The 25,737-nt window shown below is 36.0% G+C and overlaps 5 protein-coding genes and 1 long non-coding RNA gene across 9 annotated transcripts; 4 read left to right on the top strand and 2 right to left on the bottom strand.

The window, feature by feature from the left end:
- Window positions 1-95: 95 nt before the first annotated feature.
- LOC104761413 (phytosulfokine receptor 2) lies at window positions 96-4,202 on the bottom strand. Its single transcript, XM_010484490.3, has 2 exons — window positions 3,761-4,202; window positions 96-3,542 (listed from the first exon to the last, which is right to left on the bottom strand). Exon 2 carries the CDS (start codon window positions 3,347-3,349, stop codon window positions 239-241), a length of 3,111 nt encoding a protein of 1,036 aa, XP_010482792.1. The 5' UTR covers window positions 3,350-3,542; window positions 3,761-4,202; the 3' UTR covers window positions 96-238.
- A 4,306-nt stretch (window positions 4,203-8,508) lies between these two features.
- Window positions 8,509-9,264, top strand: LOC104761412 (uncharacterized). Its single transcript, XM_010484489.3, has one exon. It carries the CDS (start codon window positions 8,931-8,933, stop codon window positions 9,129-9,131), a length of 201 nt encoding a protein of 66 aa, XP_010482791.1. The 5' UTR covers window positions 8,509-8,930; the 3' UTR covers window positions 9,132-9,264.
- Window positions 9,265-10,156: 892 nt separating this feature from the next.
- LOC104761411 (uncharacterized) lies at window positions 10,157-11,985 on the top strand. 2 transcript variants are annotated; one of them, XR_015589019.1, is made up of 4 exons: window positions 10,159-10,901; window positions 11,071-11,192; window positions 11,455-11,685; window positions 11,805-11,985. It is a non-coding gene; the product is annotated as an uncharacterized LOC104761411 (long non-coding RNA). The 2 variants fall into 2 exon arrangements; XR_763181.3 differs by lacking the exon at window positions 11,071-11,192 and having other exon boundaries at window positions 10,157-10,901.
- Window positions 11,986-14,896: 2,911 nt separating this feature from the next.
- Window positions 14,897-16,547, top strand: LOC104761410 (uncharacterized). Its single transcript, XM_010484488.2, has 2 exons — window positions 14,897-15,294; window positions 15,369-16,547. The coding sequence occupies exons 1-2, from the start codon at window positions 15,111-15,113 to the stop codon at window positions 16,376-16,378; spliced, it is 1,194 nt and encodes a 397-aa protein (XP_010482790.1). The 5' UTR covers window positions 14,897-15,110; the 3' UTR covers window positions 16,379-16,547.
- A 1,578-nt stretch (window positions 16,548-18,125) lies between these two features.
- Window positions 18,126-21,503, bottom strand: LOC104761409 (uncharacterized). 2 transcript variants are annotated; one of them, XM_087499480.1, is made up of 12 exons: window positions 21,179-21,503; window positions 20,834-20,898; window positions 20,632-20,730; window positions 20,300-20,432; window positions 20,024-20,083; window positions 19,795-19,854; window positions 19,584-19,706; window positions 19,268-19,339; window positions 19,019-19,156; window positions 18,772-18,927; window positions 18,573-18,677; window positions 18,126-18,309 (listed from the first exon to the last, which is right to left on the bottom strand). In XM_087499480.1, the coding sequence occupies exons 1-12, from the start codon at window positions 21,401-21,403 to the stop codon at window positions 18,277-18,279; spliced, it is 1,269 nt and encodes a 422-aa protein (XP_087355606.1). In that variant the 5' UTR covers window positions 21,404-21,503; the 3' UTR covers window positions 18,126-18,276. The 2 variants fall into 2 exon arrangements, with proteins under 2 accessions (XP_087355606.1, XP_087355607.1); XM_087499481.1 differs by having other exon boundaries at window positions 20,172-20,432; window positions 21,179-21,461.
- Window positions 21,504-21,643: 140 nt separating this feature from the next.
- Window positions 21,644-25,686, top strand: LOC104761408 (putative bifunctional methylthioribulose-1-phosphate dehydratase/enolase-phosphatase E1). Of its 2 annotated transcripts, XM_010484485.3 has the most exons (13): window positions 21,644-22,043; window positions 22,326-22,462; window positions 22,885-22,932; window positions 23,524-23,619; window positions 23,718-23,837; window positions 23,931-24,020; window positions 24,156-24,335; window positions 24,410-24,565; window positions 24,664-24,813; window positions 24,910-25,011; window positions 25,081-25,190; window positions 25,278-25,396; window positions 25,497-25,686. In XM_010484485.3, the coding sequence occupies exons 1-13, from the start codon at window positions 21,827-21,829 to the stop codon at window positions 25,586-25,588; spliced, it is 1,617 nt and encodes a 538-aa protein (XP_010482787.2). In that variant the 5' UTR covers window positions 21,644-21,826; the 3' UTR covers window positions 25,589-25,686. The 2 variants fall into 2 exon arrangements, with proteins under 2 accessions (XP_010482787.2, XP_010482788.2); XM_010484486.3 differs by lacking the exon at window positions 22,885-22,932 and having other exon boundaries at window positions 21,650-22,043.
- Window positions 25,687-25,737: the final 51 nt, after the last annotated feature.

The following is a 25,737-nucleotide window of genomic DNA, read 5'->3' as shown; positions in this document are numbered from 1 at the left end:
TATACTTTACACAGGTACTTCAGGACCAAGTTAGTGTCAAGAGAAGGTACAGGTGGCTTCTCAAGGTGATTGCCAGTGTCAAAAGGATTGTGACATGAGAAAAGTAAGATTCTTGTGTTGAGTCAAAAAAAAAAGTTCATAGCTTTACATGTATACTCCAAGTTTCTTTGGATCAAAACCAGTGATCTACACTCTTTCATTACAAAGAAACTAAGAAATCTCCTTTACAAAGGAGTTTTCATTGTTGTTGAACAGACTCCATGGGAAGATCTTCAAGCCAAGCCACAACTTCTTCAATCAACGGTCTTCTTCTAGGTTCATGGTCAATGCATCTGCAAGCAATCTCCAACATCTCCAAAACCGTTTTCTCATTCACATTTTCGCGTATTGTTGTATCAATAAGCTCAGCTTCACGCTTCTCGGCCTTCATCTGAAACACCCTAGACACCAAATCTCTGCAGCTTTTCCCTTTACACACTTCCACAGGTCTACGACCCGTAACAAGCTCCAAAAGCACAACACCAAAACTGTAAACATCTCCTCTACACGTCGCAATCAAAGACTGGCTATACTCAGGAGGAATATAACCTAATGTCCCAACCAAATCAGTCGTCACGTGAGTATCGTACGGCCTAAGCAACCTCGCTAGACCGAAATCCGCAAGATGAGCTTCAAACTTCTCATCTAACAGAATGTTACTCGATTTCACGTCCCTGTGGATAACATTAGGTTCACAGACCTTATGCAAGTAAGCAAGCCCGCGCGCTGCACCTTGAGCTATCTTCAATCTCACATCCCATTTGAGAGTCATATTCCCATCCACCCGCTCGTGCAACCAGTAATCCAAGCTTCCGTTCTCCATAAACGAATAGATAAGCAGCCTATCGTTCCCATGCTTGCAATAGCCTTGAAGAGAGACTAGATTCTTGTGTTCTGCTCGAGACAATGCTTCAACTTCTGCTTGGAACTCACGTTCCATCTGCCCGCAGTCACCAGATAGCCTCTTCACCGCTGCTTTCGAGCCATCAGGGAAGTTCGCTTTGTAGACAAGACCAAACCCGCCGCAGCCTATGATGTTAGCCTGGCTGAAACTGTTTGTAGATTTCAACAAATCTTCAACACTCAGATCTTTGCATCCGCAGCTATGGAATAGCACAATCTTTGATGGTCCGAGAGGTTTCGGAACACCGCTGATAGTTTCCTCATCAACGTCATTGATTCGATCGTCCGCGTCTTTTCTTGAAATTCTCAGTAGAATAACAGAAAGAAGCAGAGTGATCCCCACGGCAAGACTTATAGTAAGTAAAACAATGCTGCTTCTCCCGAATCTTCTGCCACTGTTATTACTACGTGAAGAACCTTTCGGATTCAACATGTTACTCATCAGAACATTGCAAGGAGAATCAATAGTGCGACAAAGTCCTAAGTTTCCTTCAAAGCTCGAGTGTGGGAAGCTGTAGAACTGACCTCCAGATGGGATTGCCCCGGTGAGACGGTTATAAGCAACGCTGAACCTCGACAAGAAAGTGAGACTCTGAAACGAAAGAGGAATCGAACCGTAGAGATGATTGTAAGACAACTCAAGAACCTCCAAATTGTCAAGCTGTGAAATGGAGTCAGGTATTGTCCCGGTGAAGTTGTTCCTGCTCAAATCCAGCATGTGAAGCTCTTTCAAACGTCCAAACTCCGGCAAGATCGTCCCGTTGAGGCGGTTGTTGTTCAAATATATAGATGGCGGGAATCTTGAAACTTGATTATAAGGAAGACCGCTTGAGCTCTTGTTCCGCTTGACATAGAGAGGTATTCCGGAAGAGTCAGTCATCTGAGAAGCGGTGCCGTTTAGATGGATTAGATTCTTGAGCTCGGTTATGGCTACAGGGATTTCTCCGGTTAAAGTGTTGTTTGAGAAGTCTATGTAGAACAGACTCTCCATCTTACCAATCCAACGAGGGATAGTTCCATAAAACCGATTCCAAGAGAGATCAAGAACTTCTAGCTTCTTGCAGTTCAATAGCCAGCTCGGAATCCGTCCCCTAAGACCGCAGTTTCCGAGGGCTAATATAGCGAGGTTGTTGAAACCGGTGACATTGTTTGGTATCTCCTCGCCGATGAAGTTCTTTGAGAGGATAAGAGTGGAGAGATTCCTGCAATGCTGCAGCACATTCATTGTCTCAGAGAAATCCACAAAACTGTTGTTGGATAAGGACATGAACAAGAGAGACTTCAGATTCTTGAAGGTGTTGGGGATTTTGCCACTGAACTCGTTTTTCGCCAAACTCAAGATCTTCATCTTGGGACAATGGCCAAGGGAATCTGGAAGAGGTCCGGAGAAATGATTACTAGCGAGATCGAGCACGCAAAGATCGGTAAATACAGTGAAGTTCAGACTGATAGAACCGGATAATGAGTTGTTCCTAAGATCAAGCACCCGTAGTTTTGAGCATTGAGATAAGCTTGGCGGAAACTTCCCCGAGAACTTGTTGGAGCTTACGTCGAGGTGTTCCAATCGAGTGAGGTTACCAAAAACATCCGGGATTACACCAGAGAACCGGTTTTCAGAAATCAACAGAGACTTAAGACCAGAGAGATTGCTCAAGTTCTGGCTTAACTCTCCAGATAAGTAGTTTCCAGAGACTGATAGCTGCTCCAACTCCATGATCGAATAAAGAGAGTCTGGAAGTTGGCCAGTCAATCGGTTGCCGTCAACATGGAGCCGCTGAATAGATTTGCTGCAATTGTACAAGGCATCAAGATTCCCCACCAAACGGTTCATGGACAAATCAAGAACCTGAATCTCACCAGATGAGCTGCAGAGTTCAGGATGAATCTCACCCTCGAACAAATTGTTGCTTACATTAAGCATCACAAGACCAGGAAACCTTCCAACATCTGATAGATTCCCGCTCAGTGAATTGCAGGAAATGTTCAGCGACTGAATCAGCTTTAAACCGGAAACCGTTCCAGAAACTGACCCTGATAACAGATTATGGCTCAAATCAAGAACTTCAAGCTGCTCTAACTTGGAAATCTCCGAGGGCAATTCACCTTTGAGCTGATTACGAGAGAGATCAAGTAACCTCAGCGCACTCAACTCTCCTAAAGACCCTGAAATCACACCTTCCAAACCTTTTTCAGAAAGAACCAACTTTGTAACTCGACCAGAAACATCACTCCCCTCACAAAACACACCATCCCATTCACAACAACGTGAATCATCTAACCAAGATTCAGTAACAGAACCATTCTTCAACGCTCCTGCGAACTCCCGGAGTGCAGATAAGTCGCTGGGGTGACATGTCAGGCTCACAGATGAACCAACAAAGAAGGCCAATAGGAGAATGATCACCATGACTAAAACAAACAGAGAACAAGAGTCTTCTCTAGTCAACTCAAATCATCAGGCAAAAAAAGATTACGCCATCTCCTGTAATCTTTCACCTTCCATAAGGTCACATGCTCATGTCCCAAAAGAATCAAGCTTTCAGAACTTGTAGTTGAAGCAACATTGAGTAAGCAAATTGAAATCAGCAACACGTATCTTCCTGAAATCGAATCCCAAGAAACAGTACTGAAATCAAAGCAGGAAACTAAACAGACCAGACTCAAAATTTAAAAAGCTCGATTGTTACTTAATTAAGTATAAAACTAAAACGCTCACATCCCAAAAACCACCTCGAAAAAAAATCAAGAATCACTAACTATTGAAAGACTTGTAACTTAAGCAAAACAAAATAACTCAAGAGAGTAATAAAGTAAATACCTTTGAAGTAGCAAGCTTAAGCAATCTCACCAATTTTGCCACCAAAAAACCCTTTATTTACCTATTTCCAGATAAAGTTAAAGAGCTTTCGAGTTCACAGCCGCCACTGAAACATCGAGAAGTTTGAATTTTCTTTGAAAGGGAACGATAATTCCAAAGATTTTGTTTACAAGGGTTTATAATAATGTGTCATTTAGAAGAAAGTGCAGGTCTTTTTCAATCAAGAGACAGAACCAATCTAAAAAAGGTAGAGTAGTTGGGATTCAAATTGTCAATGTTTTAACTTTCGAAATCGAATTGATAGAAACAGTGATGGAGACGAAACAGAGAAGATTGAGAAGAAACGGAAAAAAAAAAAGAAAGAAAGTAAAGTTCTTTCGTTTTCTCAAGAACAGTGATAGAGAGTCTCAAAAGTCTTGTGCACCTCCTTAACTTAATTATTATTTTTTTTTATTGTTCTGTCACATTATTTAATCGCAAAATTTTAAATTTTAAAATTACTATTATTTAATTTTGTGGACAAAATCCTGCAAAAGTATTTATTGCAGCTCACAAGTTTATATATAAAAAACCTAACAGTTTGACCATATTTATTCACATTAGATTTAATTTAACAGAAATTAAGAATATGTTTTGTTACAAATCTTAGATTTCTTTTTTTAATTTGGGGAACAAATTATTAGTGGGAAACAACAATATTATTTAGTTGAAATAAAGTCAACAAAAGTTTGTAGTATTAGTCAAAACTTTTTCCACAGGCTTTTTATATACTAGTTTTTTTTTTCTTTTACATAATTTGTCGCATTAAGAAAACAATGGACAAAGTTTGCTTGTCTTTCTCTATTTTTGTATCACCCACTTCTGTCCTTTTAGCACAAGTGCACAACACACAACATACAAATATATGACATTTCTTTTTTTTTGTAATACTTACTAATTCCGTAAGAATTCGATGATCCAAGTAACTAATATTCATTTTAATCTATATAAAGCTGATATCATATATTTGTATATATGGAAATCTATGTAAACCGATTTGTTTCACCAATTTGACACCATTATAGAGTTTTAAGTACTATCGAACGATTAAACGAACGCTTGAACATATATTCATATCCAATACGAATATATATTCAAGCGTCCGTTTAATCGTTCGATGGTACTTAAACTCTATAATTGTGTCAAATTGGTGAAACAAATCCGTTTACCGGTTTTTAAATAATGGGCAATTAATTGACAATTGCACATAAAAGAGAATTAGTGAGTTAGAGATTCATCTAGGTGAAACATTTATAAATTTTTAACCGGAAAAAAACTCAAAGTTGTGAATTTCACTAATTATGAAATTTTCCCAAAGGCCAAAACATAAAAGTCACCACAAAAACCCACTTTTGTCAAGCAAACATGGAAGAGTAGGTAATATTTTTTTTTGGTTTTAAAGAGTAGGTAATTTTGTAACCATTAATTTCCATTTCATTGACCACAAAATCAATCAATACAAAAACCAACTTTCGTCGAGCAAAACAGAAATGAGTAGATAAACTTGTTACATATTTTACCATAAAAATACATGCATATGCAGAATACACATGTAATTTTATTTTCAGACCATATAGACTTTGATTAATGTCAAAAAAAAAAAAGCATATAGACCTTGATATTTGTATCTCCCGGACCTCTCGTGAAAGTTGTGACGCATCGTGGATACTAGCGGTGCACGTGGCGCGTGGAGAGTGACGTTCCATAGAACCGTGTGGGTTCGGTTTGGACTTTCAGGCGGACGTCACGGGACAGATGCCGTGAAAAATGTGGAACCGTTGAAATCCTCAACAACAACAAAAAAAAAGGCCAGAACCACGGGGCCCACGTGAATTTTACATTTTTTTCATTTATGGTTTGCTTATTTGTTCTATTTTTCTGAAGTGGATTTGAGGTTAAGCCGGTCCACTAAACCGGGATCAAACCATGGTTATCAGCTGGTTAAGGGAGAATGAAGAAGTGTGTGTTGAGATCTCATGTGTGAGAGTTTGTTGAAAAACAATGCATAATGGTTAAGAATGAAATCGAAAAGACTCTTTTGACTTTAGTTGGGAATTTGAAGTACGTTACACAAAAGCTTCATATAAAAAATATGAAGTTAGTACGGGAATTATGGTAAATACTAGATAGTATTGTGAGTGCCGTAATACACGATAGATTGCGCCACAACATTATTAAAAATAGTGTTGATTATATATAATAGTTTCATAGTATAATTAATATATTAATAATGTGTATTAAGTATTCTTTGGGAGCATCGAAGATGGAGTGATGTCTATTGATAATGTATTGTATAGTCAACTGCTCACACACCGCAAATCACGTGAAGTCGCCTCCTACTTTGTTTGGTTTTCAAGTCTTCTCTCTAAGATCGAACCTCGAATCTATCACACACTTCAATCACTATTTCTTATTTATTAGTCTTTGATTACTAGTGTTATTTAATTTAATCACCTTATTTTGTCGTCCTCTTTATACTATTGTTGCACTTAACTAACCGATCTATCATCAATCTCAAAGACCTAAGATAATCTGTTTTGGCTAGTACACATAATTTAGGGAGATACAACAATACAATGCATGTTAAAAAAAAATTGTGAGATTTACGTTATGTTGTAAAAGAAGACAAGGACATATAAGCTATAGACACACATGTGACATACCAAAACCAAAAACAAAAATGACCATTGTGTGGTCTTTTCATTCAACTGACCAAGATTATATTGTTGTGTTTAAAATCGGCTGGGTCCTTCTTGGACCATCCAAATTATCCATACCATTGAAGCAACAATACAAAAAACTTTAAAAAATGTTGAGTAACCACCATTGAAGCAACAATACAAAAAACTTTAAAAATGTTGAGTAACCACCATTGAAATAATATCGATCATTCCACAAATGTTAAAAACCATAAATATAATTTTTAAAACTTAAGTTACCAAATGGGGTATATTATTTTGGATCATAAGGATAATTTCTTTGACTTCTTATTTGGATTATTCGGATCAGCGCAGATAAAATCGGATAACCCTACCCCGAAAATACTTCAATCTTAAAAAACTTGAATCTCAGAAAAAAAAAAGATATAGAGGTGGGAGAATTGGATTGGGTAGCCTGTTATTACTTACTATCATATGATAAGATGAATCTGGACATATACTAAGCCCAGCCCATAGAAGTAACCTATAAGGTTGGTTATAATGAAATCCAAAATATCTAAAAAGGTGTATAAAATGCACTTTTGAGTATAGTATAAAGGCATCTCCATTGGTAAGTATCTTACCTGATCCTTAGGCAAAAAAGCACAAAAAATAAATGTAAATTCTGTATTAAGCTAAGGATCATACGTGTTTCATTCTGATTGGGTGAAAAATTAGAGAAATCCAAAAAAAAAAATATTTGACGCGTTTTTTCTTCTTTCCTTTTCTCTCTCTCGTTATATGGCGAAATGAAAGACGAAAATTGATTTGAAATTAATGTATGTTGTTTTTTCAGTTTCGGTTTAATGTAATCGGTTCAATTTTTGATGTTTGCTTCAGCTTTTTTACTTTGAAAAGTTTCGGTTTCAGGTAATCTTGAATGAATATGCTCTTGTTTGAGTTTGTATTCTGTTTCGGTTTGAGTTTCTGTTTGAGTATGAGTTCTTGTTTGAGTTTGGTTTGAATTTCTGTTTGATTGATTATGTTTCATTTTGTGTTGTTGCCTGAAGGTTGCGAGTTTGAGCGGTGATCGCAGAAGAATGAATTATAGAAACAATTCAATGAGACCAAATTGATTCAACATCCGAAAGCAACAACAAGCATGTACTCAGCACCAACAAGGCAAGATCAACTTCATCAGCACCAACAAGGCAAGATCAACTTCAACTTCATTGCTCATGTCATGGTTTGTGCTTGTACTCTTGTACTCAGGTTTTTTCTTTCAAGTTCAACTTCAAGTTTGTATGGATGCAATTTTTTTTCTTCCATGTTTTACTTGTCAAATAAATTCTTAGATTTTTTGAAAATAGAATGCTAAGAAATTTGTTAAGAACTTTACCATTAGGGAGATAATTTTAATTGTTTCTCACAAAAGTTTTTAGCTGAAAAATTTGTACTTTTTATAGTTAAAAACTGCTTAGAAATTTCCTAAGAAATTTACCAATAGAGATGACCTAAGATATTGCAATTAGTTAATTCGTGGAATATACTAGAAGTCCCATAATAATAAAAAATATATAAATCAGGGTAGGGCGGCCATCAACTTGGTCTGAAAGTGACTGAAGTGGAATCCAACTATATGCTATATAGTACACACAAAGATCCAAAGTAATATATAGTCCTTTATCATATTATATAATGATGATCATATACTAAATTCTCAAAATATTTAATATGCATGATTCATGAATATACGAAAAAAGAAGTAACTGTTTTCCCCACATGACATACATTACATATTGTCATTATGCCACTCATTTCCCTCCATTATTCTCCCGTTCCATTATATAAACGATATCGGACTTATTGTGTTAGTAGGGATTTTAAGCGTAATGAAGAATATGATTGGTTGAGACGTTTCTTTACATTTCACTACTCATCATTGTTTAGATATGATATACAAGATTGAGTTTATTGATAAACACTTGTGATCTAGTGGTCCACTGGTCCTATATATAAATCTCCCCCAAAACTGAAGTTCAAACTATAACCTCAACGATATATAGTGTGAATACGTGAAAAAACTATTACACAAGTTGTTTTTTCGTTGTCTTTTATACGTATCAATTGGCCACCGTCAGTACACTGTCACTCCAGCCGAGCTTAAAGCTCGTGAAGTCTTTTGTGTGTATATGCGGTATATAAAGAGAAACATGATTGAAATTTTTTAAAAAGAATTGGTTGGAGAATGATACTAGAATTCAATGGAGTGGGACCAAATGAAAGCATCATTATTAAACGAGAAGAAAATGACAGGATCGTTAGAAAAATGTCAAAAAAGCACAGTAATAAGTAAAAAAAAAAAAACCAATCAATTCTCTACTTTCCATTAAAGTTTAGTTTTTAAGTAAGCAATGTGTAATGTGTGAGTGAGGTTGTGTGTGTGAGAGAGAAAAAGAAGATAAGTGAGAGAGAAAGAGAGAGAGAGAGAAATGAAGTTCTTGTTCCAGTGTCCATGTTGCTCTTGCTTCTGCTTCATGAAACCAAAGCCGGGCAAACCAAAAGTTGTTGGAGATGTAAAACCAAAGGAAGAGAAGAAGAAAGAGGTGAAGAAAGAGGAGATCAAGAAAGAGGAGAAGAAAGAAGAGAAGAAAGAGGAGAAGAAGGAGACCAAAGCTGAAAAGGCCGAGTAAAAATTCTACACTGAAAAAATGTAATTAATTATCCCATTTTCATTTTTAATTTCTCTGCTGTTATTTGATGACTATGAATGCTCAAGTAATAACATGTAATTTTTATGGCTTAGTAACTTTTTTTCCCTCCCAATATGGTTTGATCTCTTATATTATTTCGATGTGGCTTGTTTGGATTTACTCCTTCTGATCAATATTTTGAAGATTATATAAGTTTGTTATTTTTACGTAATTTTCCCACTTAATTATTGTGACATTCTGACATTTTGAGGGTTTGCCTTTTACATGATTCGTATTAGGGTTATTTTAGCAAGTATATGTGTACCAATCAAAAACTAAATTTAGCTAGTTCATTTTGGTCTTGGGTTATAATCATTTAAAAAAAAAAAATCTTTGTTGTTCATAGAGGTTACCGGAAATTGAAAAGTAAACAAGAAAATAGACCAAAACATGACTTTGATGGTTTTCTACATCAAATATAAGTTTTTGGTTTGTTCAATATGGATCGATGAAGTTTTACCATAGCTTAACACATAAAAGATACAACAACTATGGTGTTGGAAAGCGATACATGAATTTGTGTTCCTTTCCTTTTGCAAATACCAAAAGACTCCAATTTTCTATTTTAGTAGTATAGCAATTACCTTATCACAGAAAATGATGGTCATTCTAGTAGAAAAAGTGATTAGTACTAACTACTAAGTACTACCCACCAATATAATTTTTCTAGTCCCATCTCAACAAGCGCGACATTTATTGCGTCTCAACTCTCAAAACTTTCTCTCTCAATCACCTCATATTTTTGGATCTACATATGATCGTAATTGTAAAATTATTGGTTTAAGATACATGTTAAAGTATTGTGTTTATTTAACGAAAAAGTAAGGTAATGTGTTAACTATTTACCATCTATATCAAACCTATATACATTTTTTTTTTCCAGTGGAGTAATATTGATAATAGATTCGAAAAGGGTACACATGAAAATAAGAGATTAAACTACAAACCGACACAATGCTTGACTCATAACCCAAAACTAGAAGATGAAGAGATTTTTCGATAAAACATCGCTAGAAACAAAGAAATCTTGTCTCGAGACTATCGAAGCTCACCAGTAAGACTCTTCTTCCCGCACAACAATCTATGAAGACGGGTTTAAACACTTTTTCTTTTTTGACGGGTTTAAACACTTATGACAACAACAAGAGAGTAAGAGTATCTCCATCAAAGTTATAAGCAATATCTTAAGAGTTGCCTAAGTTAAAAAAATAAATCATATTAATGAAAGCAAACAAATTTACCTTAGTGATCGATCCTTATGTTAGATGTTTCTAATTTCCTAAGGATCGAGTTTGTGTCGACACCTGATTGGCTGGGGAGAAAAATGTTTTTTTTTTTCTTTTTTCTTAGTCTCGTTTGCGTCTCTCTCTCTTTCCCAGTTTGCAATTCAGATAGAGAATGGTTTGGATTGGCTTCGATTTCTCCGGTTTCTTCTTCTATCATCTTTGGTTCCGCTCTCATCTCTCCCTTCTACAATCACCACCGGTAATATCGTTCATCAAGACGATTCTGAACCACGTTGATCGGAAACAGAGTTCCGAAACTGGAGGTCGGCGACGGAAAAAACAAAACTCTTATCTAAAAATCCCGCTGGTGTTTCGAATTCGAAGGGTTTTTGTTCGGTATTGTAGTTTTTGATGGAAGATAGTGTGGTTGATGATGTTATAAAGAGGTTACTGGGAGCGAAAGAGGCTCCTATCAAGATTTGCGGTATTCATTTATCCGAACCACAAGTCTTTACAATTTTGTTCTTTGATTTGCTTAGATTACGTTTGATTATTAAAACCGGTTTCGATGTTGATTAGCTTATTAGAACTGTTGAAATTGTTAATTTAGAGGAATTTTTACTATGATGATTGGTCAAACTTGTGTTTCTTAGATAGGAGAGCTTGGTTAGTTTTGTAAAAATGCGTATGAATCTGCTGCTTTGTGTGGGGATTGAGTTTCTGGTGAGCGTAGTACCAAAGCTCAAGTCACTCTTTGCACAATTCTCTCAAACAGGTTATTCTCTTTTTGTTCTTATGTATATATATCCCTCGATGATTATAGTTCTCTGTCTGTTTACAAGTTTGTGTTTTGTCTGAGTTCTTGTATCTGCTTGTGTTTATTTTATGAGATCATGAGGCATATGCCTGTTCATCCTAATGTTGTTACTTTGAAAGAGACTTATGAAGATGAGCATGCTGTTCATTTGGTTACGGAGCTTTGTGAAGGTGGTGAGTTGTTTGATAATGAATGAACCTTGTTTTTTTACCATTTTCAGAAACTGAACAAGGAGTTGCACAAGCAATTATTCGATCTGTACTGGACTTCAGAAGGGACTATGGCCCAAGGTTTCTGACAACGCAAAAGACCTTATCAGGAAAATGCTTGATCCTGACCAAAGACGTCGTCTTATAAGAATATGATCAGTCTTAGCACATACTTCTTTCTGAAAGGAATTTATTTGACCTGCACATTGTGCTAGAAGGTGACAAAATCATCTTGGAAACAGGTTACTAACTGGTCTCTTTCCCCTTTTTTCTATGTATCTATCAATCATGCTGCACCTATTTCTAGTTGATCATATTCTTACGTTCATTTGATTCTTATCTCTTGGATCTGTTATCTTAGATTGTGGAGGATGCTTTGCTGGTATGGGTTCTGATGGGCATTGCGGTTCTGTTTCTTTCCTCTGTTTTCGGTTGTGTTTAAGACTTCAAATTCATCATGTCCATAAACTAATGAAGATCTTTGATGCTGCGGGAAATTCATTTAAGCTCTCTATGATTGGATGCAAGTGCATTTTTTCTTATGTGAAGAACAAGAAAAATCAGAATTAGGCAAACAAATCTCTTTTAATCATCAAGAACAAAAAAATTTAGTTAAGAACTCCAAATTTAACAACCTCCAATGGACCAATGAAATAATGAAGTTTCTTAAGAAGTTCTTAATTTCACTTTTTTCCAAAATTAAAAATAAAATATGTTTTAAGAAATTTTTGTTAAATCCTTTGATGAGGATGCCCTAAGACTTGGCTTTCTGTTTATTTGATGTATCTTTATCTCCCATGAACCGTAAGAATTAATATGAAATAAATTGTGATAATTATTTTATTAATAAAAACAAAATATCATTATTGTTTAATATCTTAAAATTATATAAGATAAAATTGTCTTTAACTTTAAAATTATAAAACAAATATTTTATTCTTGAATTACTAAAAAATTATTGAAAAGTACAATGTTATGGTAACTATATACAATATTGATAAATGATACATCATAAGTAATATATTTACTTACAAAATATGTTGTCCAATTATAACGCCCGCAAACCAAAAGGACGATTGTAGGGTGGGTGTCGATCGACACCAAAAATTCTGGTTTGGTTGGTTTAGTTTAAATCGTCAGTTTGAAGCGGTTTGAGATTTGGGAAAACCCTAGATTGTAGTATTTAAGGAGAAGATCGACTTTGGGGGTTTGTTTAGCCTCCTTGTCCTTCCATAGAGAATATGAAAGAAAAAGAGAAAGTCCCTAAAAGTTTCTTGAGAGTTCATGGAAGTTCTTCTGAAGGTTTCTAGACTTGTTTTGGTGTGTTCTGAGCGTTAGAAGGGAGAAGACTTGGATCTTGATGTTTTTTTGTTATTTTCTTTCTAAATCAAGATGAGTGTGTGACAATGACTTATATAAGGGATTGGATGTGTGTTTTGTGTGTGTTTTGGTGATTGATTGCTTGTTTACCTGTTTGTGTGTGGTTGTCATGGTGGTTGTGGCATGTTGAGATCGAATTTGGTGTCATGGAGCCGAGAGGATTCGGAGGAGATCGTGTTCAGCGAAGCTCCGTGCAACTGCGTCGATCGATGTAAAGAAAGCATCGATTGATGCAAAGAGTGCGTCGATCAATGCAATTAGGAATTTCGAGCAGACGCGAGGTCGATCGATACGAGGAGTGCATCGGTCAATACAGTTAGGGATTTGGAGGTTGCATCGGTCGATGCAAGGGGTGTGTCGGTCGACGCAAAGATGTTACACCGGTCGACGCAAAGATGTTACACCGGTCGACGCAAAGAGTGCGTAGGTCGAGGCAAGATCGCAGAGTTAAGCATGTGTTCAGAATTTTCTGGTTTGCTTGTTTTCGTGCATTGGTTGTGTTTGTCATTTCGCTTGTGTGTATAGCCCAGTAGATGGAAGGATCGCCTCACTAAGTATTTTTGATAATACTCACGCATCAGAATTGTTGTTTGTGGTGTGCGTGTATGTGACGTGAAATCATGGCGATGAGGAAGAGCATAATCTAGGGTCTCGGTTATTGTGTTGTGGTTATGTTTATATGTTATTGGAACATTCTATAGAAGTATGAAAGGTTGTTGGATAGAATGGTTAGAAATGATATCGTGTTGATGTTTTATCGGAGTTAGTTGTGAGTTATGTTTCATTTGTGCATGTTATTGGATATTGGTTTATTATTGGTATTATGGTTGGTTAGTAATGTTTATGCGACTGGTTTAATTAAGTAGTATGAGATGCTTGATTGATACCAAAAAAAAGAGTTGTCTTGTTTCACCAATAAAACATAAATTGTATTGCAATTAATACATCAAATTTTATTAAAATGAGTATTTTTTTTACATCAATAAGTTTTTCTTTTTCTGGCAAACATTATGGGAGTAACATTTTAAAAAATTAATACATATACAATAAATTATATATCTATTATAATAAAGAAATATAGAAAAAGAAATAAAAGAGAAAATCATTATTTTGGACAATATGCTACACAAATTAAAGAATAAAAACATCTTATAATATATAATATTAAATTATAGTTTGTCTTAAATATAAATATAAATAAGATAATGTATATCATATAAAGTTAATTGAAAAAATACATTAAAATATTAAAGAGAAAATAACACATGTTGCAAGAAGAGAGTGTCAAATGAAAACTTCTTAGAGAAAAAAAAACTCATTATTTTGGACAATATACTACACAACTTAAAAAATAAATTAAATATCTTATAATGTATAATATCAAATTATATTTTATCTTAAATATAAATATAAATAAGAAAATGTATGTCATATAAATATAAAGTTAATTGAAAAAATATACTAAAAATATTAAAGATAAAATAATACACAATTTTTTAGAGGTTGTCAAAGAAAATCTTACTTTATTATATAAGATATACTATCTGTAAAATAATTTTGCAAAAATGTAAACTCAAACGAGAGAAATAAATATATCAGAGTAGTTGCCTAGTTGGGCCTTAACTATCCGGCTTTACTTGGACTTCAAAGCCAACCGTACCTTTTCAAAAGCCTTTGTAATGTGGCTAAAGAAGAACAACACCTAGTAGTTGGCTACATCTATTAGAGAATTTGGAAACAAAAATTACAACCATACTTAGAGTTAGACCTAATCACTGCTAAACTAGTAGTTTTACTAGATTTCATTTTCATAATCTTTAAACTGAAACAAACAAAAAAAGTATATGAAAAAAAGAAAAAGAAACCTATTTTGTCAATATATTTAACAAATTTGAATAAATATATTTCAATAAAGATATAGACTAATTAATAAATTTGAAAATATCCAGCATTCAAATAATTTTGTTTAGGAAGTGAATTAAGAGGTGAGTCAATTCTCACACGTCTTATCATAAATGACTTTGATTTTGTTTACAAAAAACGTTCAAATCCTCTTATTACCTTACCAAAAACACATTCTCTTTAATATAAAGAAACAAAGTAACCTGTCACCAATCTCCGTATTCCATTTCTGTAAATTCTCAGAGATTTTCTTCGATTCTCCTTAATCTCCTAAACTATCCATATATATTCATTACACAACTTTACCTATTCCACAACTCAAACACAAACACACACACACATACAAAAAAAAAAAACCCTAATTTTCCATCAGATCTCCGAAACCATGTCGGCGATCATGAAAACTCTTTGTTTCTCTTTCATCATTCTCTCTTCTTTTGCAACTCTCTTCTCCGTCGCTGATGCACGGAGGTTCAACGTCGGAGGTAACGGCGTTTGGGACATGAAACCTCAAGAAAACTACAATACTTGGGCTGAAAGAAACCGTTTCCAAGTCAATGACACTCTCTGTAAGTTTCTATCCTTTTGCTAGGGTTTGAAAGTTTTGGAGGCCTTTTTGTGATTGTAACCAATCTTTTTGCAGATTTCAAGTATCCAAAGGGTTTAGATTCGGTTCTAGAAGTGACGCAAGCTGAATTTGATGACTGCAACGTCTTTAACGCTATCAAGAAGTATAACAATGGTGAAACTGTTGTGACTCTTGATCGTTCTGGTCCTTATTATTTCATAAGTGGTACTCAGGAACACTGTCGAAAGGGACAGAAGCTGGTCGTTGTTGTCCTCGGCGTCAGAAATCACCCCAAGGTTCCTATTTCTCCGGCGAAACCTCCTTCATCGGCTCAGGCTCCTAAAGCTCATTCCCCTGTTTCACCAGTCGCTCCTGCTCAAGCTCCTAAATCTCATTCCCCTGTATCTCCCGTTGCTCCGGCGAAACCTCCGTCTATGGCTCAACCTCCGAGATCCTCTGTTTCTCCATCACAACCACCTAAATCTTCTTCCCCTGTTTCTCACTCACCAGCTCTCTCACAATCGCATGCTCCTAAGTCTTCAACCACTCCATCTCCATCCCCTGTTTCTCACTCACCATCGAACGCTCCATCTCACTCCCCGGTGACTCCATCTCCAAGCCCTGTATCTCAGTCACCATCGAACGCTCCATCTCACTCTCCTGTGACTCCATCTCCAAGCCCTGTTTCTCAATCACCATCGAACGCTCCATCTCACTCTCCTGTGACTCCATCTCCAAGCCCTGTTTCTCAGTCACCATCTAACGCTCCATCTCACTCTCCTGTGACCCCATCTCCAAGCCCTGTTTCTCAGTCACCATCGAACGCTCCATCTAACGCTCCGGCGACTACACCTCCATCACCATCCCCTGTTTCTACTCCATCTCCTGTTCAGACTCCGGCATCATCTCCATCTGATTCGTCTACACCTTTGTCGCCTTCACCTTCGGACTCAACAACACCTTCCGCCGATAACATTACGGCCCCGGCGCCAAGTCCAAAGAAAAACTCAGCAAGTGGTGTGGCAGTTACTTCGGTTATGACTACATTATTGAGTGCGGCTTTCACCTTTTTGATGTTCGCTTGAGATAAAACAATTTGTGTTTTGGTGTTTTCGCTTTAGATTTATCTTTTTATTCTATTTCTGAGATTTATTGTTCTTGTCGCAACTCTTTCGGTTTTTTCTCTTTGTGTCGTACTTTCACATTATTGGACTATTTTTTTTGGTCATAAATATCATTTCGTTGTTCTAAGCATTATTTGAGTTTGAATGATTTATATGTGCTTGGTAATTTTACTTGACTTGGAAATTTTAGTACATGACTCATGAGAGAAACACATTAAAGTTTAAAAACAAAAAAATTATGGCTAGTCATTTGTAATAAGTTTATCAACCTATTTTGGTTATACAGCTAATGATTTTGAATGAGAAGAATATCAATCTCTCAATTCAAATATCTTAGATATAATTGAATATATTGAGTATACGTTTTTAATATTTCAATGTTTCACATTCAAAACAATCATGGATATATTTGATGTATTTGCCTTAATTGCGGGTCAAGATATTAGTTCTTCAGTAATAGTAATGTAATAATGTAATAATGTTACAATATAATGTCACATTCAGTCCAAAACAAATGTGTCGTTTTTGCAACGTCCGTCATTATCTTCTAATTAATTTATCTATAAATAATTTCGTAATATCTCGAGAACATTATCAACGTTGCATGTCTTTATCGGTTTGTTGCGGGTTTATAAAAAAATCATATTTTAAATTTTGTTTTAAGAAAATATCAAAGTAAAAACGAATATCGAAAAAAAAAAAACAAATTAGGTATAACTTTCAGTATTATGTAGCATTCTTATCTTAGCAAAGCGAACTTGCGATATTGTGGACTTGAGGTCTTAAATAGTTCGTCTGTTATCATGATATATCAACACTATAGCCATGGATTTGTAGCTTTTTGGAAGGAGTTGCTCTATCCCTAAAGTTAATAGAATGATAAGTTTTGAATTTGCTAACTATTATTAGTTAATGCAGATTCAAACTGCTTATATAATTCAACAGCCTAAATAAATGCTAACTACGCGTATTCTCATTTATGGTTTCAAAATAATATACTCGACTAAAATGAAAACAAAGTGAAGGATTTGACGGACCATAATGCGAGTTTACACGACTTCGTTGTTGTAATCAAATAAAAATACCTACTAAATTTTCTTACATGCCGAAAAGCTCCACGTAAAGTGACGGTCAACATCCAATTTCCTTAAAGTAAGATAAAAACCAAAAGCTAAAACCTCCCTCTATACTACTGATAACAAGAGCTTGATATTAATACTTCTCTATTGAACAAAAAAAATTCAATTTGTCAAAAACTAATGTATGTTCTAGTCAGTATAAAAGTCAAACCTCAATTCAAAATAACTTGATATGTAAATATCATAAACCACATGTGACATAGTTCTCTATTTTGGCCTTATTGAGTTGTTATGATATATTTGATATTGATTAAAATGTGATAATATCCTAAAACCTTTTTTTTCCACACAAAGACAAAACCAAAAGTTGAAAACCATGAATTCATCACTTTTTTAAAAATGATTAGACAAAACTAGTTTATGTTTTATCCAATAGTGATGTAGATGTATATATAGTTATATAAAAGGGTCCCAGAATAAGGACGATCTTTTAGTAATACCATTACATGATAAACACGTAACTAGCGAAATGCGACGGAGAGACACGAGGACTTGTATAGAGAAAGTGATTGATTGGAGAAAGACGAAAACAAAGTTGAAAGCATGAATGACACAACGAATCTACTAAGTGTGAGCAAAAACAACATTTCTTTTTTAAACATTGACAACTGATTTAAGTGTAATTAATAATACACCAAGATTCATATGATCAAAGCATATTTTCAACAAAGAAGCACAAAACTCAATTTATGTAAGATCTGTACCAACACACTGGTCTGGTTAAAAGATCCACCACTTCCTTTGCCGGTTTCCCTGAGTCAGAAACAGATCAATCAAACTTTAGTCCAAAATGAAGATAGGTTTATGGAGTGGTTTAAACGATTCATAGATCATAACATATGAATTATGACCAGTTATTGAATTTGGTGCATGAAAAAAGTCAACATGTGATCCTAAAGTTATATTTTTTCAGGCAAAGAGCTTCTTGTATGATGATATGATCTTAATTTGGAACCTTATTTAGTGTGTAAGAGAGAATGAAGTTTACTTATTCATGTAACCAATTCAACTGTTACCTTTTGATCTTTCTTCTGTGACTTTAACAAGATAGGTTGCTGAAGAACAGCCGTGCTTGAGTCTTGGATGAAAGGTCTCACTTTCTCCTCCAACATTTCCTCCACCTACAAATCATAAAACATAAAACGGTACGCAATTGGAATTCATGAAATGCGATAACGATATTAAATTATGTCAAAATGGTTCTTGAGTATTAACCTTCTCTTGTCGCCATTTAGCTTCCCACTGTGCATCCAAGATTTTGTCTGCGATCTCTCTTTGAGCATTGAGAAGAACTGTCTTCTCGTACAGTTTTGTGGGGTTTTTGAGATCTTCTTCACTCCAAGAAGAAGTATTCAATGGGAGATTCAGTTCCTGCACATGTTCAGGGGTTAGTTCTGAACTATGATGCCTGGCCAATAACGAAAACTGTGATGCTAAATCCAAAGAGAAGACGAGAGCTTACACCCCAATTCTGAGGACGGGGAGGAGGACTGAGTTTTGTAACTTCAGCCTCCAGAGATTTCTTAGCCTTGTAATAAGGGACATTTTTCACAATGACGGGGTCTTCCCGAGCACGGACAGGGTCAATGGAGACTAAAGCCTGTAAAACCATGAGAACTAAATGGTGATTGCTAAACTTCTTCAGTAAATATATCTCAATCTAGTTCCCAGATTTGTGTCAAATCATTAAACCTCAAAGAACTGATCTTACATCTTGTAAATATTCCCAGCCAGGATTTCGTTTAGCCACCAAGTCCCTAAGTTGATCATATCGCGTAGATTCCTGATTGCAGAAAATAAATAGTCAACTATCATTGAAGCTTAAATCTTAATTACTAAAAAACTTCAACAGCTGAAGATCTCTCACTGAAGCTTCAAAAACTAACTATATCATTTTAGGGTATGCTTGGATTAAGCCTCTAGAAGACCATAACCTTCAAATGAGTGAATGACAGTAAACTCTAACTAGAAGACTCGTGAATAAGTCATGCCGAAGGAGTTCTACGTCAGTAAAAAGAGATATTAACCTCGTATTGCCACCATATTTTCTTCTTGACATCTTCATCATATTCAAATCCACCCACAATCTGAGGCATAGTGATCAACCAGAAATTTGCAATGCTGGGATCTTTCATGCTGTGGACAATGTGCTGGCATAGAAAATAGGACTCATAAGACTGTAAGACATGGTAAACATAGCAAGCTATTGGGTCTATATATGGACTTTTTGGTGCTCACCTCGTAGGGATAATCCATTTTCCTCAGCACATTGTAGGCTTTCCATGGAGGTTCCATGATCTGCAAAATGGATGTCAAATATATTCATCAGTTTAGGTATTCATGATTGATAGTTCTATGCAAAATTAAGCCACCTCTCTTTTAGGCATTTAACACCTAAATAAACATCCCACTGGGGATTTACGTAGATGTTAAGCTGAGAAGAAGTAATAGCAGTCGCAAAACATACATCATCCGCTGAGATCCTGACTTGCAGCTTGTTATTGCACTCAGTACAGCTCATCACACCCTGCAATATTAGTAGATGTTCCGTCAAATCATACATTGATGTAAGTAAAAATGGCCTATTTTGTTCACCTTAACACACATAAAAGCACCTTATCACATGGACATGAAATAAGCAGAACTTGACAATTTGAGAGAAACAAACCAAATCTGTATCAAATATAGCAATGTAAATACATTAACAGTAGCCTCGATCAGTAGCAGCGGAGAAAAAGCTTACTGTTCCATCACAAGTTGGGCAGTCTTTTGAAGGCAATGGTGCACTAATGTCGATGGAGGAGGGAAGATGAACCAACTCAGCTCGATTTTCAACTATGGCATCTGCGACAGAATCAGCTGTTGGTTTCTCTCCACTACAAAAAAGACAGAAAGGAGAAATCTTTAAGTTCTTTTATGTATGTTACAATATCGCTTGGATAACTAAATCATTAACATCCATCATTTTAGGAACGAATACTCAGAGACTTATCAGAATAACGGTGAATTGACAAACTCTAATGAAATCTAATGCCTGAAGCGATTATAACTTGGTTTAACAAGAGACAATCCCACCTTCTCAAGTTATAATCTTTGATTTGGTAATGAACATTCCCTGTTCCTTTGCACATGGTGCACCGTAATGCCTGCCACCCATTACAAGTTTTGCAATCCCTGACCAACAGAAAAAAAATTGCTCATTTCACTGGATGAATTCAAACATGTGAACCACAAATTCTCTAACTCATTAGGCTAACTTCAAATCTTGAAAGCTGACCTTTGGCATATGACTTTCTTTCCCAAATCCAATGCAATGTCATAAGTTCCAAGCGTAGCAACCGCCTGCAATTCATTGGAACTTGAATGATATAAAAGATTCCATATACCACAAAGTAAAACACACATCTTCCAGTTTCCTACATTGATTCTTATCTAACAAAACTTTGATTCATACTCTAATTAAAGTTCGAAACTTGAGCAAAAAAACAGAGAGAAATTGTCACGGAAACATCAGATACGAGAAAACCCGGAAAGAAAATGATAGACTCCAAGCTAGAAACTCAGCAAAACCAACAAAAAGTTTCATCCTTTACAACAGCTAAGAACAGAGAAAGCAACTCACGAAAACAGAGAGATAAGAAAGTTTTGAGACGAATTCAGGGATGCCAAAGCCACGAGGTGCAGAGCCAGCGATGTCAAAGGCAAGAGTGAAAGGAGATAAGACAAGCTTGATTGGGAAATCGAGAATGTCTATGACTTGTTGTCCATAAAGAGTGGAGAACTGCTTGAACTGAGCATCAGCGAACTGTGCCACGTTCTGTATTAAACGACCTGGTCCTCTCGACATTGGAGACGAAGAAGAAGAAGAAGATAAGGGAGCTTTTCTCGCTCTCTGGTTTTGGGTTAGAACGATCTTAAGAGAGGGTTCAAGAGTGGGTTTTTACACTATTCTTATCTCGAATTTGGATAAACTTATTCTTTGCTACCAAACATGTCCCTTTTTAATAGACTACGTGTCGTTTTTGAGTAAGTAAAACAACAGGGAGTTGAGTATTGTACTGTGATGATGTGAGACTGAGAGAGCAAGAAAAATGCTGTGCTTAAAAATGATAACTTGACGCAAAGTTTGGACCTTTTAATAAAAAAAAGGGAATCATATTCTCTCAAAGCAGCCATAGGAATGCTCGGAAGATAAAAAAAAAAAAAAGCTGCGTTTCATTCCTCTGAAAAGCTTTAATCTTTCAATCTCTTTGCTTTAATCTGAGAATCAATGGCGGCGGTTGTGGGTAAAGCAGCGGCGATGACAGGGTTTCCACAGGTGTATCTTGAGGGTAAAGAATTGAAGGAGACGAGTTCGTTGGTAACTGAGCTCTGTCGTCATTTTTATACTCAAGGTTGGGTATCTGGAACTGGTGGTAGCATAACGATGAAGGTTCATGATGCTTCAATCCCTAAAGCTGAGCAACTCATCGTCATGTCTCCTTCAGGTTCTCTACATCTCAAAAGTCGCTTCCTTTCTCTTTAAAATTCTGATTTTGATGCGTCTTATTCGTTATTTTGAACTTGTTTATGCGGTCTATTGAGTTGATGGGTTAGTTCTCGTGGAACCTTCAATTGGTTATCTGAACTATGTGATGATGTACAATTGTTTGTCTTTGAATGTTTAGAAACGTTCTCTTTGTGTATTTGGATCACTGGAGACTTAAAAAATGCAAAGATTTTGAATGAAAAGGGAAATATCGAAATGCTAACTCTTGATGTGTTTGAAGGTGTTCAAAAGGAGAGGATGCAACCGGAAGATATGTACATCTTATCTGCAAATGGATCAATCATATCATCACCTTCTCCAAAGCCATACCCAAATAAGCCTCCCAAGTGTACTGATTGTGCTCCTCTATTCATGAAGGTATGGTTTTTGTTGCTTTCAAGGTAATATAACTTGATTCTCCTTTAGAGAATTCTGTGTACTTAGCTTGATTTTCACTTTGTTATTGGTAAATGACACTTTGATATTGGCCTGTGTGGCCTGCTTTATCGTAAGGTATTTGCATTGCTGAATGTGCATTTTGTAGTTTTCGTAAACTTCCTTAGCAATATTGAAATTTCATCAAAGTGTTGGGCAGCACTTACGGATTTCAAGTTAAAACTGTTTTATGTTAAGAAGGATTTCTTAGAGCACACGGTCATGGCCAAAATAGGTTAAGAGCTCGTCGCTCTTTTCTAGTGGTTTGTGGTATTTTGTCGTTCCTCCCATTTAGCTGGTGATTGTTTTTCTGGAATGGCAAAAACGTTAATGACTGTTGGATTACAATCCTAAAACAAGTGCAGAACAGGCGGCTTTCTTTGGGAAAACGCTTGCGAAAACTCGGTTACAAGGTAAAACTTGTGCAATTTGAGCAATAATCCCCTCGTTAGATGTGTTCAGTGGGTTTCTTCGACCCTCGACTACATCGCACTGGTTGAAATGGATTCGGTCAAGTGTTTAAACTTAGAACAAACACAATGGGATTACAAAATTAAGTGATATGTAGACTATTGATGTATACGGAGATACTCTTGAAAATGGAGGTTTAGTTGTAACTTCTTTCTACTTATTAAAGAATCACCTTAGAAAATCAAAAAGGTCTTTCTTGGGTTCAGTGGACCAGCGAGATTGCGTGATTATTGCTTGTAATGTTTTAAATTTACATATGATTTACATGTATGTTAAGACAACCTTTTTTTCCTTCAGTAAGTTTGTTTCATCAAGTTTGAGATGGTCAATTTCAATGCTAATAGCAAATTTTCAAGTATAAACTCGTTTGTTTAACAGACTTGCACAGTTTAGTATCTCATTTTTTACCAAACCAAATTGACTTGCTCTCTCTGTATGGCTTCCCTTTCATTTTATAGATGTTTAATCTCTAGTAACAGTGAGATAGTGACGTTTTCTTAAAGTTCCATAGCATTGACTCTGTTGTGGTGCAGGCATATGAGATGCGAAATGCCGGAGCTGTTATACACAGTCATGGCATGGAATCTTGTCTTGTGACAATGCTGAATCCGCAAGCCAAAGAATTCCGTGTAAGCCGAATAGTGCTAATTTTTGCAGACAATTCCAGGTTCCCCATTTCAGTTAGGACTTTGCATTCTAATGTTTCTTCCTGTTCGACATTTCACAGATAACTCACATGGAGATGATAAAGGGGATTCAAGGTCACGGATACTATGATGAACTTGTTGTCCCAATCATAGAGAACACAGCATATGAGAATGAACTAACAGATTCGCTCACCAAAGCTGTATGTCTAATGATTTCGCGGAAGCTTGAATTGTTTATCTGCAACAGATGAAAAAAATTCATTTACCTTTACCTATTTGACTCCCATTTTCAGATAGAAGCCTATCCAAAAGCAACGGCAGTACTGGTACGTAATCACGGCGTTTACATTTGGGGTGATTCTTGGATCCATGCTAAGACTCAGGTTTGTGCAAGTTACTTCATTTTTGGTTGAAAGTTAAAGAACCAACAAGTTAAAGAACTATGAATCTTGGTTTGAGTGTTATATGTTCGTATATTGTTTGCTTTCTACGTATAAACTTTAAATTCTCCCCTTCAGGCTGAATGTTACCATTATCTGTTCGATGCTGCCATCAAGCTTCATCAACTGGGTCTGGATGCAGCTACCCCAGACCACGGGCCTATCCGAAGAACCATACATTCACAGAATCAAATTTCCACAAAACTATCTGTGAAATCCGGAGTCAAGGATTCACAAAACCAAATAGATTCGCCTCAGGTAAAAAGTCAAGCATTTCTCTTGTTGAAATATCTCTAAAACTCTACTTGTAACTATATTCTGTTTGGTTGCAGCAATGCATTGTCCTCGACATTGAAGGAACAACTACTCCCATTACTTTCGTCACAGATGTTCTCTTTCCCTATGCTCGTCAAAACGTTGGAAAGCATCTCAGTTTGACATATGACACAGCAGAAACCCAAGAGGATATTAAGTTGTTGCGGTCTCAAGTAATAACAATTAATCTCCTCTACAAACTTTCTCTATTGTCTTATTACCTCTTCTCATAAGCAAGTGACTAAAGTTCATCTTTGGTGTTTTTTTGTAGGTTGAGGAAGACTTGAGACAGGGTGTAACAGGCGCAGTTCCTATCCCTCATGCTGATGAAGGAAAAGATAATGTCATTGCCGCTATGGTTTCTAACGTAGAGGCAATGATAAGAGCCGATAGAAAGATCACTGCTTTAAAGGAATTGCAAGTGAGAACAAAAAAAAAAAGTTTCCCACTAAATTCTGTTTGCCTACTCTAATATTGTTGATAAAGGCGTCAAGGTAACATGCATTTTTGTATTCAGGGTCACATATGGCGAACGGGGTTTAATTGTAATGAACTGAAATCTGTTGTTTTCGAGGATGTAGCAGAGGCTTTAGAGAAATGGCATTCTTCAGGAATTAAGGTATGTTCATGCAGCTTTTAGAGAAATGACATTTGTTTGACAGGTCTAATATTTTTCTTATGGTAATAGGTTTACATATATTCTAGTGGTAGTCGATTAGCGCAAAGGCTACTCTTCGGGAACACAAACTATGGTGATCTGAGAAAGTATTTATCTGGCTTCTTCGACACTACAATCGGGTAATATAAAAAGATCTTATCTATCCCTTCCTTTTGCAATAGAATATGATCCAACTACAAATCTCACATACGCTTTCTTGGCTGCAGAAACAAGAAAGAAAGCCGGAGTTACAAGGAGATTGCGGAAACATTGGGAGTGGATGATCCTTCAGAGATTCTGTTTGTAACAGATGTTTATCAAGAAGCCACAGCTGCAAAAGCCGCAGGTAAAAACACACAAAAAACTCTCACCTCCTATTTACTTCAAAACCGATAAGAGATTCTGTTTTGAAGGAAACTGAGTTTGTTTCTGAAATCTCGTGAAAGGTCTGGAGGCTATAATATCGATTCGGCCTGGAAACGCTCCATTACCGGAGAATCACGGGTTCAAGACTGTCACAACATTCTCCCAAATCTAGAGTTTCCTCTATGTGTATCTTTTTTTTATGGAGTTCTTGATTTGAGTTGTACCTTGATTGAGCACATTTACCAAATAAAACAAAAACTTGATAATAAATCCAAACGTAGAGCTTGACAAAAGCTCAAATTCGTTTCCTACTACTTACTA

This window comes from Camelina sativa, chromosome 18 (assembly GCF_030686135.1).
Source record: "Camelina sativa cultivar CO46 ecotype springtype chromosome 18, ASM3068613v1".
NCBI classification, from domain to species: Eukaryota; Viridiplantae; Streptophyta; class Magnoliopsida; order Brassicales; family Brassicaceae; genus Camelina; species Camelina sativa.
This window is presented reverse-complemented; position numbering and strand designations above follow the sequence as displayed.